Genomic DNA, 19,385 nt, shown 5'->3' with positions numbered 1-19,385 from the left:
ATATTTTAGACGACATGCTATAGTATGACTTTTTTTTTATCATATTTTAGACGACATGCTATAGTATGACTTTTTTATCATATTTTAGACGACATGCTATAGTATGACTTTTTTATCATATTTTAGACGACATGCTATAGTATGACTTTTTTTAATCATATTTTAGACGACATGCTATAGTATGACTTTTTTATCATATTTTAGACGACATGCTATAGTATGACTTTTTTATCATATTTTAGACGACATGCTATAGTATGACTTTTTTTTAATCATATTTTAGACGACATGCTATAGTATGACTTTTTTATCATATAGACGACATGTTTGACTTTTTTATCATATTTTAGACGACATACTATAGTATGACTTTTTTTTAATCATATTTTAGACGACATGCTGTAGTATGACATCATAATAAATAAAAATTTACTGAAAGTTAACTAATGAAAATCAGACATTGCTTTTGAATTGTGGTTCAACAGAAACATTTTAAAAAACAAACTAATGAAAATGGCCTGGCTAAAAATGATGGTACCCCTAGAAAAGATTGAAAATAATTTGGCCATAGGGACATGTTAGACTAAGGTGTCCTCTAATTAGCATCACAGGTGTCTGATTTTCATTAGTTAATTTTCAGTAAATTTTTATTTATTATGACTTTTGTCAGTTTCAAGTTATTTCAGTGACCATTGTGGGTTTTTCTTTCTTTAATGGAAGGGTACCAACACTTTAGTCCATGTGTGTAGCTGTTGCTACATGCTGTTATCAATATGATCTGCGGACTAGCTTATTTATTCTGCAACGATGAGAGTTGTAAAAATGAAATTATACTTATAATATTATGTTTACATGTCTTGTTTTTTTAATGTAACTTTACCTGCAAGAGGTGCTTGAATGGGAACTGTGGAAGGATGGCCTGTGACCGGGAGGATAAACGCTGCCAGGACACAGGTTGACTTATTGAACTTGGAAATACTGTTTACATTTGAAAAATCTTGATGGAATAAATGTTACCGTGGAGACTGTGGCTGTTTGAGAATACAAGGGTTGGATAGCAGCAACAGTAAATTCATAAATAACTACATTCATAAATATGACAACTGCTGTATTTTGGTAAAAAACAACTTTTATATTACCATAGAGAACAATTCCCACCACTAATCTGTAATAATGTTGAATTCATATTATCGAATGTAAAAACAATTGAGACATTTCAATCAATAGCAGACAATTTATAAGACGATAAATATAATGTCCACACGTCTTCCTTACCTACATTTAGGTGTAATGAACATGGGTTCTGTTCCTTCTGACAATAAACAAAACGTGCTGTTATTTTACAGACCGGCTAACAGGAGCTTCGTCATCTTTAATGTGGACATTCATCAATTCAAGGAGGAAAAAAACAGGTGGAAGAGTGAAGTTCATGTCATGAATTTGTCACATTATAAAACAACAGACAGTTCTTAGGGCGACCTGATATGAATACTAAACATTTGATATTAGACTTTTAAATACGACACGGATTTTGGACATTTTCATGCCATACATGACGGGGTTCAGAAGAGGCGGGCACGTGAGGAAATATAACGATAAGAAGATTCGTACCCCGTCGGGCACGCTGCTCATGTCAAACCGGCTCTGGAGGATTTCAAAGCTCGCCCCGAAGGAGAAGTTGAGGATGGAGGCGAGGTGAGGCGAGCAGGTGCTGACGGCTTTCTGTCGGGTCCGTTCACAACCGGAGAAACACACCGCCAGAATCTTCACGTACGTGTAAAGAATGATGACCAACGCGCCGACGATGGTGCTGAACGTGGCAACGAGTCCGTAAACGTTGACGGCGGTGGTGTCGGAGCAGGACAGCTTCACCACCGAGAAGCTGTCGCAGTACACTTTGTGGACGACGCTGCCACACAGCTGCAGACGGGAAGTCAGACACAAGGAGACGAGCATCGCCGAGCAGGGAAACAACCACGACACAGCGACCAGCGCCGCCATCCTCCTGGACGTCATCCGGGCGTTGTACTGCAGCGGACAGCAGATGGCGACGTAGCGATCGTACGACATCACGGCCAAGTTCAAATATTCTACAGCTCCGTAGGAGTGAACGCAGAAAACCTGCAGCAAGCAGAACGCAGCAGGAACGCTGTGAACGTCCGACAGGATCTGAAGCAGCAGGAAGGGAAACAAGCCTGAACTACCATACAGCTCGTTCACTAACAGGCTGCACAGGAACAGGTACATCGGTTCATGTAAGCTGCGGTTCACACAGATCACCACCAGGAGGAACACGTTGGAGACCACGATCACAACGTACACAGTCAGAATAACGCTGAAATATAAGTATTTTAAAGCCCCGGTGTCAAAGTAGGCAGCGAGTGTGAAATATGAAACCTGCGTGGCGTTCATCACGATGCTTCTTCAGACCAACAACATGAACACAAACAGTGATGTCGACTTTTTTTTATATGTAAGTAAAAATGCAGTTTGTTTAAAGTCCAGCGGCTCACACACGAAGAAGCACACGGGAATATTCCTCAGCGTAGTAACACTGAAGACATTCATCATCACAGCCGACGAAACACAAATCTGTCTCGAGAGTCAACGACAGGAAGAAAAACCAAAGAGGTGACGGTGTGATTTGTAGGATTCAGCTGCCGTCGTCTCCGACTTCGTCCGGACTGAACGGAAACTCAGCGCTTCTCTTTTAAAGGTTTCAGGAGAAGCAGCAGCGTCACCACGGATGACATCACTCATTCATACTGCTGGTTCATTTTAAACATCCACGTCAGGAAAGAACGAAAAGAAAAAGTATGTTTACAGTATTATTTTGTTTTTAAAGACTTTATTTTTTGTATGCCTCGGTCTCCATGAAGGTTTATAGTTGTTATTCTTTTGTCAAGAGAACAGATAATAAGAGGATAATAACGTTTCATATCACGCTTGAATAAAGAATTCTAATATTCTACTCTATTACTTGCTGTCACGCAAAATACATGGATGTTGCAATAATACGATTTTATCCAGCCTTTCTCTCATTAGGTTTTAAGTCCTGTTACAATACTGAGTTGTGTTTCAGTATTTTTTTACACGTGTTATAGTAAATCGTGTTTCTGAATTTATTCATGTTTTGGTATTTAGCTTTATTTCAATATTTAGTAGACTTTCAGTATTTAGTCGAGTTTTAATATTTAGTAGAGGTCTACCACTTAATCATGTTTCAGTATTAAGTTGTGTTTCTGTATTCATGTCATATTTTCCTATTTATTCGTGAATCAGAATCAGCTTTATTGGCCAGGTATGTTTACAAGTACTGTACAAGGAATTTGACTCCGGTTGTAACTTGCAAACAAATAAAAAGATAAATAGACATGTAAAACATAAATAGACGAATGTACAACTAAAAAACATATTCACAAAAACAATGGGGAAAATGAAATAGGGAGTATTAAATCATGTTTCGGTATTAAATCGTGATTCAGTATTAAATCATATTTCGTATTAAATCGTGTTTCGTATTTAGTAGTGTTTCAGTATTAAATCGTGTTTCAGTATTTAGTTGTGTCTCAGTATTAAATCATGTCTCAGTATTAAGTTGTGTTTTGTATTTAGTCGTGTTTCAGTATTAAATCGTGTTTCAGTATTTAGTCGTGTTTCGTGTTTAGTTGTGTTTCAGTATTAAATCGTGTCTCAGTATTAAGTTATGTTTCGTATTAAGTCGTGCTTCGTATTTAGTTGTGTCTCAGTATTAAGTCGTGTTTCGTATTAAGTTGTGTTTCAGTATTAAATCGTGTCTCAGTATAAAGTTGTGTTTCATATTAAGTCGTGTTTCCTATTAAATTGTGTTTCCTATTAAATCGTGCTTCGTATTTAGTCGTGTTTAGTATTTAGTCGTGTTTAGTATTAAGCCGTGTTTCGTATTTAGTCGTGTTTCGTATTTAGTTGTGTTTCAGTATTAAGTCATGTTTCGTATTTAGTCGTGTTTAGTATTAAGTCATGTTTCCTATTAAATCGTGTTTCGTATTTAGTCGTGTTTAGTATTAAGCCGTGTTTTGTATTTAGTCGTGTTTCAGTCGTGCTTCAGTCTTAAGTCTTGTTTTGTATTTAGCCGTGTTTCGTATTTAGTCGTGTTTCAGTATTAAGTTGTTTTGTATTTAGTCGTGCTTCAGTCTTAAGTCTTGTTTCATATTAAGTCGTGTTTAGTATTAAGCCGTGTTTCATATTAAGTCGTGTCTGAGTATTAAGTTGTTTCGTATTTTGTCGTGTTTCCTATTAAATCGTGTCTCAGTATAAAGTTGTGTTTCATATTAAGTCGTGTTTCAGTCTCAAGTCTTGTTTCGTATTTTGTCGTGTTTCCTATTAAATCGTGTCTCAGTATAAAGTTGTGTTTCATATTAAGTTGTGTTTCGTATTAAGTCGTGTTTCATATTTAGTTGTGTTTCAGCATTAAGTCATGTTTCATATTTAGTCGTGTTTAGTATTAAGCAGTGTTTCGTATTTAGTTGTGTTTCAGTATTAAGTTGTTTTGTATTTAGTCGTGTTTCAATCTTAAGTCTTGTTTCGTATTTTGTCGGGTTTCAGTCTTAAGTCTTGTTTCGTATTTTGTCGTGTTTCCTATTAAATCGTGTTCCAGTATTAAGTTGTGTTTCGTATTAAGTCGTGTTTCATATTAAGTCGTGTTTCGTAATTTAGTCGTGTTTCAGTATTAAGTTGTTTTGTATTTAGTCGTGTTTCAGTCTTAAGTCGTGTTTCATATTTAGTCGTGTTTCAGTATTAAGTCGTTTCGTATTTAGTCGTGTTTCAGTATTAAGTTGTTTTGTATTTATTTGTGTTTCAGTCTTAAGTTGTGTTTCATATTTAGTCGTGTTTCAGTATTAAGTCATGTTTTGTATTTAGTCGTGTTTCAGTATTAAGTTGTTTTGTATTTATTTGTGTTTCAGTCTTAAGTCTTAAGTCGTGTTTTATATTTAGTCGTGTTTCAGTATTAAGTTGTGTTTCGTATTAAGTTGTGTTTCGTATTAGGTTGTGTTTCGTATTTAATAGTGTTTCAGTATTAAATCGTGTTTCAGTCGTGTTTAGTCGTGTTTCATATTTTGTTGTGTTTCAGCATTAAGTCATGTTTCAGATTTAGTCGTGTTTAGTATTAAGCAGTGTTTCGTATTTAGTCGTGTTTCAGTGTTGTTTTGTATTAAGTCGTGTTTCAATCTTAAGTCTTGTTTCTTATTTTGTCGTGTTTCAGTCTTAAGTCTTGTTTCGTATTTTGTCGTGTTTCCTATTAAGTCGTGTTTCAGTATTAAGTTGTGTTTCGTATTAAGTCGTGTTTCGTATTTAGTCGTGTTTCAGTATTAAGTTGTTTTGTATTTAGTCGTGTTTCAGTCTTAAGTCGTGTTTCATATTTAGTCGTGTTTCAGTATTAAGTCTTGTTTCGTATTTAGTCGTGTTTCAGTATTAAGTTGTTTTGTATTTATTTGTGTTTCAGTCTTAAGTCGTGTTTCAGTCTTAAGTCGTGTTTCATATTTAGTCGTGTTTCAGTATTAAGTCATGTTTCGTATTTAGTCGTGTTTCAGTATTAAGTTGTTTTGTATTTAGTCGTGTTTCAGTATCAAGTCTTGTTTGGTATTTTGTCGTGTTTCCTATTAAATCGTGTTTCAGTATTAAGTTGTGTTTCGTATTTAGTCGTGTTTCGTATTAAGTCGTGTTTTGTATTTAGTCGTGTTTCAGTATTAAGTTGTTTTGTATTTAGTCATGTTTCGTATTATGTCGTGTTTTGTATTTAGTCGTGTTTCAGTATTAAGTTGTGTTTCGTATTAAGTCATGTTTCATATTAAGTTGTTTTGTATTTAGTCGTGTTTCAGTCTTAAGTCTTGTTTCGTATTTTGTCGTGTTTCCTATTAAATCGTGTTTCAGTATATTAAGTTGTGTTTCGTATTAAGTCGTGTTTCGTATTTAGTCATGTCTCGGCTTAAGATGTGAATCTATTCGAAGAGCCGTTATTCACATCATTGAACAGGTTTCAGAAAGCCGCCGGTCAGGTCCAGGATATCAGGTAACAGATGATGTGGTGTTAAAGAAAGGCTCATATATTCAGACTTCTTTGTTATCCCAGCTCCTGTTTCAGTCCCTGAAAAGCCCAGAAGACATTAAATCTTAGGCGGTTGGTGAACGGTTTATTATTTGAAGACAAAGATAAATCATGCAAACAACTACAATGTATATTTTGTTTTGTCTTCTTCTAACGAACACAAGTGATTTCTCAATTTGACACAATGCTTTCAAAAATCTACAGTAAGTTATGACCATTTCTACAGCTGACGGTGTAACCGGTTGTTACGGCAGCAAAACGGTGTCAACGGCACACAACAAAGTATATGTTAGATTATTCTCCATCATATAACAAAATACACTGGTTATGAATGTAAAGACAACTTTTCATAAAATAATCTCTTGCATTTGAGCAAAAATCAGATTTTTGCAGATGGCTCGGATGTTTGCCAGTTTCAGGCCGTACATCACAGGGTTGAAAAGCGGCTGACATGTCAGAAAGTACACGGATAAAAATATCCGTAACATGTTCGGTACGCCGCTCATATTAAACCTGCTCTGGTAGATTTCAAAAAAGCAGCCAAGAGAGAAGTTGAGCAGAGAGGCGAGGTGAGGTGTGCAGGTGCGGACGGCTTTCTGTCGGGTCTGTTTGGATCCAGAAAAACACACTTTGAGGATCCTCATGTAGGTGTAGAGGATCAGAGATACAGGACATAAGATGGTCACAGAGGTGGTGATGAGACCGTAGATGTTGTTGACGGTGGTGTCGGAGCAGGACAGTTTGACGATGGGGTAGTTATCACAGTACACTTTGTTAATGATGTTCCCGCACAGCTGCAGATGGAAACTTAGTGATATCGGAACAAAACATATGACAGCAGCATAAAACCACACCAGAGCAACCAGGAGGGAAATCCTGCCGTGGGTCATCCATGCGTTGTACTGCAGAGGATGACAAATAGCGAAGTAGCGGTCATACGACATGACGGACAAGTTTAAAAATTCAACAATAGCGTACGAGTACAAACAGAAAATCTGCAGGAAGCAGAACGCAGCAGGAACGGTGTGAACGTCCGACAGGATCTGAAGCAGCAGGAAGGGAAACAAGCCTGAACTACCATACAGCTCGTTCACTAACAGGCTGCACAGGAACAGGTACATCGGTTCATGTAAGCTGCGGTTCACACAGATCACCACCAGGAGGAACACGTTGGAGACCACGATTAGAATATAGAGCAGTATGACAACAATAAAACACAGATATTTAAAAATCCCAACGTCAAAATAAGCAGTAAGTGTGAAATATGACACCTGTGTGAAGTTTCTCATCGTCCTGCAGACACCAAAGAAGAGTTCACCAAGAAAAGCATTGCAGAAGATGAAGGCATTCTGGATTTAAAACAACAGAAACATGTTGCAGTTGAACTGAGTCCCTCCTGACTGAGCTGAAACTCTGCTCTGCTGCTTTTAACCTCTTCAAGTTCGTTAACGCCCACCGATGCCAAATGATCAGAGGAATACATCAAATTAAAAAAAACTTTTGTTTACCACCAAGCGGCAACCAGCAGTGACATCACCCATATATTTTATTTGTAAACACAAAATAATAAACAGGTCACAAAATATTAAATCAAGGTCACGAAATACTAAACGGAGGCCAGCAAATATTAAAAGGAAATATGATCACGAAATACTAAACAGGCCAAGAAATAATAAATGGAGGCCACGAAAAAATAAACAGAGGCCATGAAATATTAAATGAAGGACTCAAACTACTTTATCAAGCCCGTAAAATACTAAATGTAGGCCACGAAATATTAAATCGAGGCCATGATTTAATTTTTTTTCCGTATATTATATCTTAATGTTGATCAGGTAGTTATAAAAAGTAAAAATGTATTTTAGTTTTGCAGCTTTACCGCAAAACAAATTCCAAAAATGTTTTTGGGGAAAATTATCTGCTATAAAAAAAAATCTAGAAGGAGTAGAAAGGTGAGCGAGCAGGACGAGCTCGGAGAATGGCTGTCCGTCTGTCTGTCCTCTGGTGACGACGTCATGCTGTCAGAGAGGATAAATGAAGCGGAGGCAGAATCCCAGACTCAGTCCAACTGGATCAGGACTGCAGGTGAACACACGCACATGTATGTTACTGTGACTTCAGGTGAACACGTATGTTACTGTAACTGAATCTCTTCAGAAGAACGGTCAGTTGATTTTATGAAGTGTTTTTGAAAGGTTTTTGAAACGTTGATTTTGAAACGTTGTCTTTGAAAAGTTGTTTTTGAAACGTTTTTAAAACATTGTCTTTGAAACGTTTTTGAAACATTGTTTCTGAAACGTTGTTTTTGAAACGTCTTTGAAACATTGTTTTTGAAACGTTGTTTTTGAAACGTTGTTTTTGAAACGTTTTTGAAACATTGTTTTTGAAATGTCCTTGAAACGTTGTTTTTGAAACATTGTTTTTGAAACGTCTTTGAAACGTTGTTTTTGAAACGTCTTTGAAACATTGTTTTTGAAACATTGTTTTTGAAACGTCTTTGAAACGTTGTTTTTGAAACATTGTTTTTGAAACGTTGTCTTTTAAAAGTTGTTTTTTAAACGTTTTAGAAACATTGTTTTTGAAACGTTTTTGAAACGTCTTTGAAACGTTTTTGAAATGTTTTTGAAACGTTGTTTTTGAAACGTTGTCTTTGAAAAGTTGTTTTTGAAACGTTTTTAAAACATTGTCTTTGAAACGTTTTTGAAACATTGTTTCTGAAACGTTGTTTTTGAAACGTCTTTGAAACGTTGTTTTTGAAACGTCTTTGAAACATTGTTTTTGAAACATTGTTTTTGAAACGTCTTTGAAACGTTGTTTTTGAAACATTGTTTTTGAAACGTTGTCTTTTAAAAGTTGTTTTTTAAACGTTTTAGAAACATTGTTTTTGAAACGTTGTTTTTGAAACGTCTTTGAAACGTTTTTGAAATGTTGTTTTTGAAACGTTGTCTTTGAAAAGTTGTTTTTGAAACGTTTTTAAAACATTGTCTTTGAAACGTTTTTGAAACATTGTTTCTGAAACGTTGTTTTTGAAACGTCTTTGAAACGTTGTTTTTGAAACATTGTTTTTGAAACGTTTTTGAAACATTGTTTTTGAAATGTCCTTGAAACGTTGTTTTTGAAACATTGTTTTTGAAACGTCTTTGAAACGTTGTTTTTGAAACATTGTTTTTGAAACGTTGTCTTTGAAACGTTGTTTTTGAAACGTTGTTTTTGAAACGTTTTAGAAACATTGTCTTTGAAACGTTTTTGAAACATTGTTTTTGAAACGTTGTTTTTGAAACGTCTTTGAAACGTCTTTGAAACGTTATTTTTGAAACGTTTTTGAAACGTTGTTTTTGAAACGTCTTTGAAATGTTTTTGAAACGTTGTTTTTGAAACGTCTTTGAAACGCTGTTTTTGAAACATTGTTTTTGAAACGTCTTTGAAACGTTTTTGAAACGTTGTTTTTGAAACGTTGTTTTTGAAACGTTGTTTTTGAAACGTCTTTGAAACGTTGTTTTTGAAACGTTGTTTTTGAAACGTCTTTGAAACGTCTTTGAAACGTTGTTTTTGAAACATTGTTTTTGAAACGTTGTTTTTGAAACGTTGTTTTTGAAACGTTTTTGAAACATTGTTTTTGAAACGTTGTTTTTGAAACGTCTTTGAAACGTCTTTGAAACGTTATTTTTGAAACGTTTTTGAAACGTTGTTTTTGAAACGTCTTTGAAATGTTTTTGAAACGTTGTTTTTGAAACGTCTTTGAAACGTTGTTTTTGAAACGTCTTTGAAACGTTTTTGAAACGTTGTTTTTGAAACGTTGTTTTTGAAACGTTGTTTTTGAAACGTCTTTGAAACGTTGTTTTTGAAACGTCTTTGAAACGTTTTTGAAACGTGGTTTTTGAAACATTGTTTTTGAAACGTCTTTGAAACGTTTTTGAAACGTTGTTTTTGAAACGTCTTTGAAACATTGTTTTTGAAACATTGTCTTTGAAACGTTGTTTTTGAAACATTGTCTTTGAAACGTTGTTTTTGATCTGTCTGTCATCAGTGAGAATATTTCATTAACATCTTGTTTCTCTGCATCAAATAGAAGATGATGATGATGAACTACACGCAGGTTTCCTTCTTCATCATGGGGTCCTATGTCGACACCGGGCTCCTCAGATACCTTTGTTTCCTGGTCGTTGTGTGTTTGTACGTCGTGATCGTGGTCTCCAACGTGTTCCTCCTGGTGGTGATCTGTGTGAACCGCAGCTTACATGAACCGATGTACCTGTTCCTGTGCAGCCTGTTAGTGAACGAGCTGTATGGTAGTTCAGGCTTGTTTCCCTTCCTGCTGCTTCAGATCCTGTCGGACGTTCACACCGTTCCTGCTGCGTTCTGCTTCCTGCAGATTTTTTGTCTCTACATGTACGCTAACGTGGAGTTTTACAACTTGGCTGTGATGTCGTACGACCGCTACGTCGCCATCTGCCACCCTCTGCAGTACAACGCCCGCATGACGCTCCAGAAGGTGTCGGTGCTCGTCGCCCTCTCGTGGTTCCTCCCCGTCGTCTTCATTGTCGTCATGATCTCCCCGAACGCGTCTCTGCGTCTGTGTGGGAACGTCATTGACGGTTTGTATTGCAACAACTACGCGGTGGTGAAGCTGGCGTGCTCCGACACCACCGTCAACAACGTGTACGGACTCGTCTACACCTTCACCGTGCTGGTCGGACTCGCCGGACTCATCCTCTACTCGTACACCAGGATCCTCAGAGTTTGTTTCTCCGGCTCCAGACAGACGAGGCAGAAAGCCGTGAGCACCTGCTCGCCTCACCTGGCCTCGCTCATCAACTTCTTCTTCGGATGTTTCTTTGAGGTCCTGCAGAGCCGGTTTGATATGAGCAGCGTGCCGCACATGCTGCGCGTCTTGCTGTCCGTGTACTTCATCTGCTGCCAGCCGCTGTTCAACCCGCTGGTGTACGGACTCAACCTCACCAACGTCAGGCTCATCTGCAGGAGGCTGCTCGCTGGCAAAATCACAGCCAAACGCAGTGATTTTTAGATTTCAAGATGTTGTGAGTGTTTATTAAGATGGAAACGCATCAGTTCCATGTTTTTTTGAGTATTAACTCCTGCTCCTGTTTATCCTTGTGTGTTGTTTTAGCTTCATGGATTAAATTTTGTTTTATTGTTTAATTCATTGTTTGAAGTCTATATGATGGTTTGAACTTGGTCATGTCATGTTGGGTATAAGTGTGTGATATCAATAGAGTGGTCTGCCATCTGGAACACATGAAAGTTTATATTTATTCAAGTTTTATCACAAAGCAGAAAAGTCAAATAATTAACTGATACTTTGAAGTCGGAAAAGACAAATAGAGGTCTAAAATTTGTGCAGTAAATCTGATAAACTGTTGTTTAAAGTCTTTTAAATAATCTCAGTCTTTATCTCTGCTCTGATTATTTGACCAAACTTCTCCGTCTGAACATCTCAGTCAGTGTAGTTGTTACTTTGCAGATATTATTCTCAACAGGCATTCTGCCAGTTTCTTTTAAATGTTCTTGTCAGTGTGTCACTGCTCTGATCTGTGACGTAGAGTCAACCATCATCCATCAACCATCAGTGATGTCATCAACCATCAGTGATGTCATCGTTGGTTTGTGAACGTTATGAATCCTCCAGTTCACATTCTGTCCGTCACCATCTTGTTAGTTTGGAGTGGTTTGGAGCAGGAAGTGACCATATTTGGACGAGCTGGGGGAGGAGCCAGCGCTGGATCTGACTGATCTGATTGGAGACCTAATATGGTCACTTCCTGCTCCAAACCACTCCGAACTATCAAGATGGTGACGGACAGAATTTGAACTGGAGGATTCATAACGTTACAGTACATCACATTACATTTCATTTATCTGACTCTTTTATCCAAAGACTTACAATAAGTTCATTTCAACCATGAGGGTTCAAACCAGAACAACAAGAATCAAGAAAATACAATTTCTTCAAGAAAGCCAAACTACAAAGTTCTATCAGTAAGTTCTATTTTAAGATACTAAAGTTCTACTGTTCAAGGTAAAGGAGGAGGAGGAGGAGAGGAGGAGAGGAAGAGGAGGAGGAGGAGGAGGAGGTGGAGGTGTGTTTTTAGTTTGTGGTGGAAGATGTTCAGAGTTTCTGCTGTCCTGATGTCGGTGGAGCTCATTCTACCATTTAGGAGCCAGGACAGAGGAGGAGGAGGAGGAGGAGGAGGAGGAGCAGGAGCAGGAGCAGGAGGAGCAGAGTGAACGGGGTGGGGTGTAAGGTTGGACCATGTCCTGGATGTAGACTGGACCTGATCTGTTCGTAGCACGGTACGCACGTACCAATGTTTGGAAACGGATGTGGGTTAGGGTTACTGGTAACTAGTGAAGGGAGCGGAACGTTCACAAACCAACGATGACATCACTGATGGTTGATGACATCACTGATGGTTGATGACATCACTGATGGTTGATGACATCACTGATGGTTGATGACATCACTGATGGTTGATGACATTAGCAGGAGCAACTGACGGAGTTTTACAGAAGCTTTGCAGCATAAAAAGAATCAGCAGCACTCAGTGGTTTCACAAACACTTAACCAGAATGTGTGTGTGTGTGTGTGTGTGTGTGTGTGTGTGGGGGGGGGGGGGAGGTTCATTAGACCCATGGTCTAACACTGCACACACTGACACACACACACACACACACAACACCATCGAGCTTTTCATTTGATTTTGTCAGTCAGTTTCATCTTTCAATATTCAGAACGATACGAAGGAATTCTTTCTATTATTAACACATGAATACAATAAACCAGCTCTGACCATGTTATTATGTTATTAAAAGTCTTTCCAGAAAATATCACGTTAGTTCACAGTAATCAGTGACGGAGAAAAGGTAGATGATGAAGTTTATAAAGAATCTATCGTTTCATAACACAATAAAATACATTTCATTGTGAACTCAAACATGTCAAAGAACTTATTTTAAAACAATCACTTCTACGTCACGTCTCTGCAACGAGTCAAAGTTTTACAACTGAACACACTTTTATATCCATTTCGTATTTTGGACATTTGCATCCCGTAGATGACGGGAGTCAGAAGAGGCTGAATGAGGAGGAAGTAAAGTGACAGAAGGAGTCGCAGCACGGCGGACAGATCGCTCAAATCGAACCGACTCTGCAGGATCTCAAAGCAGCAGCCGAAAGAGAAGTTGAACAGAGACACCAGGTGAGGCGTGCAGGTGCTGACGGCCTTCTGCCTCGTCCGGCTGCAGCCAGAGAAACACACCTTCAGGATTTTGGTGTAAGAGAACAGAATGGGAAGCAGAGGAACCAGAACCGTGAGCACCGTCCCGAAGAGTCCAAAAATGTTGTTGACTTTGGTGTCGGAACACGCCAGCTTCACCACCAGGTAGTTGTGACAGTATAGAGAGCTGATGGTGTTCCCACACAGCGGCAGGCGCACGTTCAGGGAGAAAGTTATTAAGAATTTCAGGAAGGAATACAACCACAAGACACCAATGAAGATAACCGTCTTCTTAAAGGTCATATGTGTGTTGTACTGCAGCGGCCAGCAGATGGCGACGTAGCGGTCGTACGACATCACGGCCAAGTTACACAACTCTACGTTAGCGTACGTGAACAAACAGAAAATCTGCAGGAAGCAAAACGGAGCAGGAACGGTGTGAACGTCCGACAGGATCTGAAGCAGCAGGAAGGGAAACAAGCCTGAACTACCATACAGCTCGTTCACTAACAGGCTGCACAGGAACAGGTACATCGGTTCATGTAAGCTGCGGTTCACACAGATCACCACCAGCAGCGACGCGTTCACCACGATGATCACCAGGTACAAAGCAGCCGTCAACAGGAAATACAAGTACTTCAAACTTCCTACATGTATGTAAGCGCTGAGAATAAAATAAGATAAAGTGGAATTTACCATCATTCTCCTTTTAGCTCACAGAACAACAGCACAGAAAGTTGGAGAAATATTTGCTTCCCATTTCTTATCCTCAGCTCATTATTCTGAACAACACGAACATCACTTCCTCCGAGTCTCACGCCAACGTTCACATGTCAACGTGTGAAGGCCAAAAATGAATCACAGCGTCCACATAGTTGAACATTTGTCTGCCTGTGCAGCACACTGCTGCGTCGCCACGGTAATATCTGCTGCTCCATACTTTGCATAACGATTCCCACCGGAGCGCCGCTCATACATAATTCATGTCACGTCAACAGTTCAAAGCTCAACTTGCAGCAAAGGTCTTTAGGGTTCCTTGTGAAAGGGAATAAAAAAAGGAAATCAACATTTGTAGTAAAACAATATACAAGTAATGAGTTGAGACGGGTGTCTTTTATACAGGTGACGTGTTGAGACGGGTGTCTTTTATACAGGTGTCTTTTATACAGGTAACCAGTTGAGACGGGTGTCTTTTATACAGGTAACCAGTTGAGACGGGTGTCTTTTATACGGGTAACCAGTTGAGACGGGTGTCTTTTATACGGGTAACCAGTTAAGACGGGTGTCTTTTATAGAGGTTGAGATTCTGAGTCCTTTCTTAAAGCGAGAGGACGATTCTAACCGTCTGTAGGAGACAGAATTCTTGCTGGTTGGTCGGAGATCAAATACTTATTTCACAATCAAATACAAATCAATTCATAACTTTTATATGATTTGATTTTCTGGATTCTTTTTTATATTCTGTCTCTGTTAAAATAAACCTCCATTACAATTATAGACTGTTCATTTCTTAGTCAGTGGACAAACTCACCAGAGGTCCTCCACTGTATGTATAAAAAAGACACACAAGTACCCTCATAGGTCCTCTGGTGGACAGTTTATGACATTGCCAACAATAAATTTGCCCTAAATTTTGAATTTATTACACAATACAAAGAACAGGGATGGAAAATAGGTCACCAAATAACTTTTCTATGAATATTCACTTCAATACTGATTTTGAATTCTGTGCTTTACTGTGGTATTGAAGTATTATATTCCCTGATCAACACCTCCTCACATTTCTTCTTGGGGACTTTTTTTTCCACTTTTAAAAGTACCAGATCACTTTCATGTTTTCCATCGTTACAAACAAAACGGCCTTTTAGGATTCAGCCGGTCAGATCAATATCATACAGCATATTTTTATTTTCTCAGACAAAATTGTCAGCTGGAAGAAGTCACGTTTGAAAATATTGGCACAAATATTGGTGAGTGGCTCGTGTATCTCTGTGATGGTGAGATGTCAGGAAAAATGACATTTACATAGATTTACATCTAAAACGAGCAAATATTTGATTCTAAATTATTCACAATATCTTCAAGTCAATATTATATCACAAAAGAAGTGTTTAAATATATTTTTGTATTCTGTAGATGATCAGGTTGAAAGTGTGGAGGTTCACAACACGAAGAGGCAGAATGAGTCCCGTCAAATTTATCCTGAAGGACATCGGTCAGAAGAAAGAGGACAGGCGAGGAGAGCAGCGACAGATCACCACGTTACTCCTTCCATCACATTGGACTCATTTCTATTCTATTCTGAAATCATTTCCATTCAACACATTAATCAATGAAAAATAACAATATTATTTTAGATTTAAAGTAAATCACTGAACCTGCAGAGGATCTTTGTAACAGCTCAACATTTTATAACAGAACATGTGCTGATATATTTTCCTGATTTTGGACATTTGCATCCCGTAGATGACGGGAGTCAGAAGAGGCTGAATGAGGAGGAAGTAAAGTGACAGAAGGAGTCGCAGCACGGCGGACAGATCGCTCAAATCGAACCGACTCTGCAGGATCTCAAAGCAGCAGCCGAAAGAGAAGTTGAACAGAGACACCAGGTGAGGCGTGCAGGTGCTGACGGCCTTCTGCCTCGTCCGGCTGCAGCCAGAGAAACACACCTTCAGGATTTTGGTGTAAGAGAACAGGATTGCAAGCAGAGGAACCACGATGGAGAGAAAAACCCCGAACAGTCCGTGGATGTTGTTGACTTTGGTGTCGGAACACGCCAGCCTGACGATGAGGAAGTTCTGACAGTACAAACTGTTGATGCCGTTTCCACACAAAGTCAGACGGACGCTCAAACATATGTTGATCACACACCTGACGAAGGAGTACAACCAGATCACGACGATGAAGATGACCACCGTGTTGAACGTCATGCGTGTGTTGTACTGCAGCGGCCAGCAGATGGCGACGTAGCGGTCGTACGACATCACGGCCAAGTTACACAACTCTACGTTAGCGTACGAGTACAAACAGAAAATCTGCAGGAAGCAGAACGCAGCAGGAACGGTGTGAACGTCCGACAGGATCTGAAGCAGCAGGAAGGGAAACAAGCCTGAACTACCATACAGCTCGTTCACTAACAGGCTGCACAGGAACAGGTACATCGGTTCATGTAAGCTGCGGTTCACACAGATCACCACCAGGAGGAACACGTTGGAGACCACGATCACAACGTACAACATCACAGTTAGAACGAAATAAAAATACCGCAACGCTCCAAGTTGTAAATAAGCTTCCAGAATGAAATAAGACAAAGTTGAAGTTGAATTCATCGTCATCCTCTAAAACGATGAAGTCATTAAAAACATTGAATAAGCAAAGTTTCACTTCATTTCTTTCAGCCTGATAGTGAATCAGTTGTTTACATCAAACATATCTTTTCATATTTCATCAACGCAGGAAAAAAGATAGAAAATCCCACAAGCAGCATAAAGTCACTGTTTCCTCTTCATTGAACGTGTTAAAGACACATTCATAATATTAGTATTCAGTGTTCAGTATTATTCTCCTGTGGTGCTGCAGTCGCTTCTAACTGGGCTGCAGCGACATCGTTCACTTTAAAGGCTCCCTCAGACTTCTGAACGGCCTCCTCGCCCCGCGGGACAACTTCCTTTTATTGACAAATGCAGTGTCTCATTAATGGTTCTAACAACCCAAACCATCAAATATGAGGTCGTGTCCAACAGTTCAGAACTAATTCAAGATGTTCAGTAAAAACTTGAAGACAACAAATAAAACCAAAAACAGTTGGGATGCTAAAAATTATAATGAAAACACAATGTGATGATTTGTAAATCATGTAAACTCATATTTCATTGAAAATAGACCAAATGTAAAATTTTCCAGTTGTGTAAAGATACAAAAATCACCTGGTGGAACATCTCAACAGTAATGAGGTTACCATGGCAACAGATCAGTAACATGATTGGGTATAAAAAGATGATTTCAGAGAGGCAGAGTCTCTCAGCAGTGAAGATGGGGAGAGGTTCACCACTCTGAAAGACTGTGTTGGAAAATAGTTCAACAATCTCAGAATAATGTTCCTCAACGTAAAACTACAAAGAATTAGTGGATTTCATCGTCTACGGTTCATAATATCATTAAAAGATTCAGAGAATCTGAAGAAATCTCTGAACACAAGGGACAAGGCTGGAAACCAATATTGGATGGTGGTGATCTTCGGGCCCTCAGGCAGCACTGCATTAAAAACACACTATTCTGGAGTGGAAATCACTGCATGGGCTCAGGAACACTTGTGGAAACCATCGTCTGTGAACACAGTTCATCGCTGCGTCCACAAATGCTGTTAAAACTCTCCAAAGAAGAAACCAGATAGAAACATGATCCAGAAACACCGCCGCCTTCTCTGAACCGAGATCATTGAAGATGGACTGAGGTGAAGTGGACAACTGTCCTGAGGTCTGATGGATCACAATCTGAGATTCTGTTTGGAAATCATGGACGCTGCATCCTCCAGGTTAAAGAGGAGAGGGACCATCCAGCTTGTTATCAGCTCAGTTCTAAAGCCAGCATCTGTGATGGTACAGGATGCATTAGTGCACATGGCATGGGTAGCTTGAACATCTGGAAGGAAGCATTAATGCTGAATGATATATTCAGGTTTTGGAGCAACATATGCTGCCATCCAGACAACGTCTCTTTCAGGGAAGGTCTTGTTTATTTCAGCAGAACAACGTCCAACCACATTCTGCACGTATAACTAAACGAGTCGACCTCTCCAGCTACCGTCCCCATTTAACAAATGAAGTTATGTTCGGAGCTCCGTTCCTGAATATCGACAGGCCGCCTACAATCGGTGAGCAAACAAACGAACTCAAGTTGACTTTGTTGGGATGGAGAGTCGTGGCTCTTGGTACCGACTTCCAAAACCTTGTCATCTATAAAACCCTTGTCTCTTCTTGAGACTAAACTACCGCGTTTCGATGTCTTTCAGTTTGGACACTTTTTTTTTTTTTAATCACACATTTTAAGGCTTTTTTAAAACTTCCTGGAAGATTTTTAATTTTTTCATTCCAAAAGTTTGTTTGTTCGATGATGTGATTTCAGAGTGGCAGCGAGATGATGACATTTTTCAGGGACTTACAGTTCACGTCCAGTCGGTTCACCGCCAGACCAACGGTCCCGAGGAGGTCGTTATCCCGCTCGGCCCTCCGTGGACTGCAGCTGATTGGTCCCTCCGGTCAGCAGCTGATTGGTCCCTCCGGTCAGCAGCTCCGTCTGTAATTTCTTTCAGAGGGAATTAGTGGAAACTGTGTCTGAACGTGAAGACGCCTCTGGGATGCCTCACACGACCTTTGACCTGAGGGACTTCATTAACGAGCGATCTCCCTCTCGGTCAGTCTCAGAGGTTCACACTGCAGATGATGCAAACGTTCTCATTCATCAGCATCACTTTAATTAACCCTGATTCATTTTAACTTCTCGACTTTTTGACTTGATGTTTCAACATTAACTCAAAATAATTCCTTCTGTTATTTTTTTCTGACTGCAGCCCTGATTCTTTGTTGTAGATCTGTTACACCAGAGAAAAGATGAAAGGATAAATATAACACTATATAAGTAGAAAGAAACTGACTTAAATGGATACATTTATATACAATTTGAAGAAATAAATATAATTCTATTAAAAGCCAGAATAAAGTGTGAGTTTGTGTTTACAAACATCAACACTTCTTGCAGGGAGGCGGCTCCAGGAAGTAGAATGTCCCTCCAGGAAGTAGAATGTCCCTCCAGGAAGTAGAAGGTGCCTCCAGGAAGTAGAAGGTGCCTCCAGGAAGAAGAAGGTGCCTCCAGGAAGTAGAAGGTGCCTCCAGGAAGTAGAAGGTGCCTCCAGGAAGAAGAAGGTGCCTCCAGGAAGTAGAAGGTGCCTCCAGGAAGTAGAAGGTGCCTCCAGGAAGTAGGATGTGCCTCCAGGAAGAAGAAGGTGCCTCCAGGAAGTAGAAGGTGCCTCCAGATGCACAGACTTTAAATCAACAGAGTTGACACTG

The 19,385-nt window shown here is 39.2% G+C and overlaps 5 protein-coding genes across 5 annotated transcripts; 1 reads left to right on the top strand and 4 right to left on the bottom strand.

The window, feature by feature from the left end:
- Positions 1-1,491: 1,491 nt before the first annotated feature.
- LOC138636965 (olfactory receptor 52D1-like) lies at positions 1,492-2,439 on the bottom strand. The gene is given in 1 exon segment (XM_069725362.1): positions 1,492-2,439. A coding segment is annotated over 1 exon segment (948 nt).
- Positions 2,440-6,432: 3,993 nt separating this feature from the next.
- LOC138636964 (olfactory receptor 10J5-like) lies at positions 6,433-7,374 on the bottom strand. The gene has a single exon (XM_069725361.1). It carries the CDS (start codon positions 7,372-7,374, stop codon positions 6,433-6,435), a length of 942 nt encoding a protein of 313 aa, XP_069581462.1.
- Positions 7,375-10,124: 2,750 nt separating this feature from the next.
- LOC138636969 (olfactory receptor 11A1-like) lies at positions 10,125-11,303 on the top strand. Its single transcript, XM_069725365.1, has one exon. The coding sequence runs from the start codon at positions 10,158-10,160 to the stop codon at positions 11,109-11,111; it is 954 nt and encodes a 317-aa protein (XP_069581466.1). The 5' UTR covers positions 10,125-10,157; the 3' UTR covers positions 11,112-11,303.
- A 1,768-nt stretch (positions 11,304-13,071) lies between these two features.
- Positions 13,072-14,022, bottom strand: LOC138636963 (olfactory receptor 11A1-like). The gene is made up of 2 exons (XM_069725360.1): positions 13,363-14,022; positions 13,072-13,260 (listed from the first exon to the last, which is right to left on the bottom strand). The coding sequence occupies exons 1-2, from the start codon at positions 14,020-14,022 to the stop codon at positions 13,072-13,074; spliced, it is 849 nt and encodes a 282-aa protein (XP_069581461.1).
- Positions 14,023-15,689: 1,667 nt separating this feature from the next.
- Positions 15,690-18,711, bottom strand: LOC138636962 (olfactory receptor 11A1-like). The gene is made up of 2 exons (XM_069725359.1): positions 18,688-18,711; positions 15,690-16,658 (listed from the first exon to the last, which is right to left on the bottom strand). Exons 1-2 carry the CDS (start codon positions 18,709-18,711, stop codon positions 15,690-15,692), a joined length of 993 nt encoding a protein of 330 aa, XP_069581460.1.
- Positions 18,712-19,385: the final 674 nt, after the last annotated feature.

Source organism: Brachyistius frenatus, unplaced genomic scaffold, assembly GCF_029030835.1.
Source record: "Brachyistius frenatus isolate BFR_SWC_R1_liver_20210118 unplaced genomic scaffold, ASM2903083v1 Contig_420, whole genome shotgun sequence".
NCBI classification, from domain to species: domain Eukaryota; kingdom Metazoa; phylum Chordata; class Actinopteri; family Embiotocidae; genus Brachyistius; species Brachyistius frenatus.
The sequence above is the reverse complement of the archived record's forward strand: the minus strand, read 5'-3'. Positions and strand labels throughout refer to the sequence as shown.

What these genes read in the sequence shown, in the direction of transcription:
- LOC138636969 (XM_069725365.1), top strand. Translation starts at nt 10,158, where the DNA reads ATGATGATGATGAACTACACGCAGGTTTCCTTCTTCATCATGGGGTCC.
- LOC138636964 (XM_069725361.1), bottom strand. Translation starts at nt 7,374, where the DNA reads ATGAGAAACTTCACACAGGTGTCATATTTCACACTTACTGCTTATTTT.
- LOC138636962 (XM_069725359.1), bottom strand. Translation starts at nt 18,711, where the DNA reads ATGAAGTCCCTCAGGTCAAAGGTC. An exon ending in AGTCCCTCAGGTCAAAGGTC is followed by an intron (nt 16,659 to 18,687) that starts GTGTGAGGCATC and finishes TCATCGTTTTAG; the next exon opens with AGGATGACGATGAATTCAAC.
- LOC138636963 (XM_069725360.1), bottom strand. Translation starts at nt 14,022, where the DNA reads ATGATGGTAAATTCCACTTTATCTTATTTTATTCTCAGCGCTTACATA. An exon ending in CTTACACCAAAATCCTGAAG is followed by an intron (nt 13,261 to 13,362) that starts GTGTGTTTCTCT and finishes TGCTGCTTTGAG; the next exon opens with ATCCTGCAGAGTCGGTTCGA.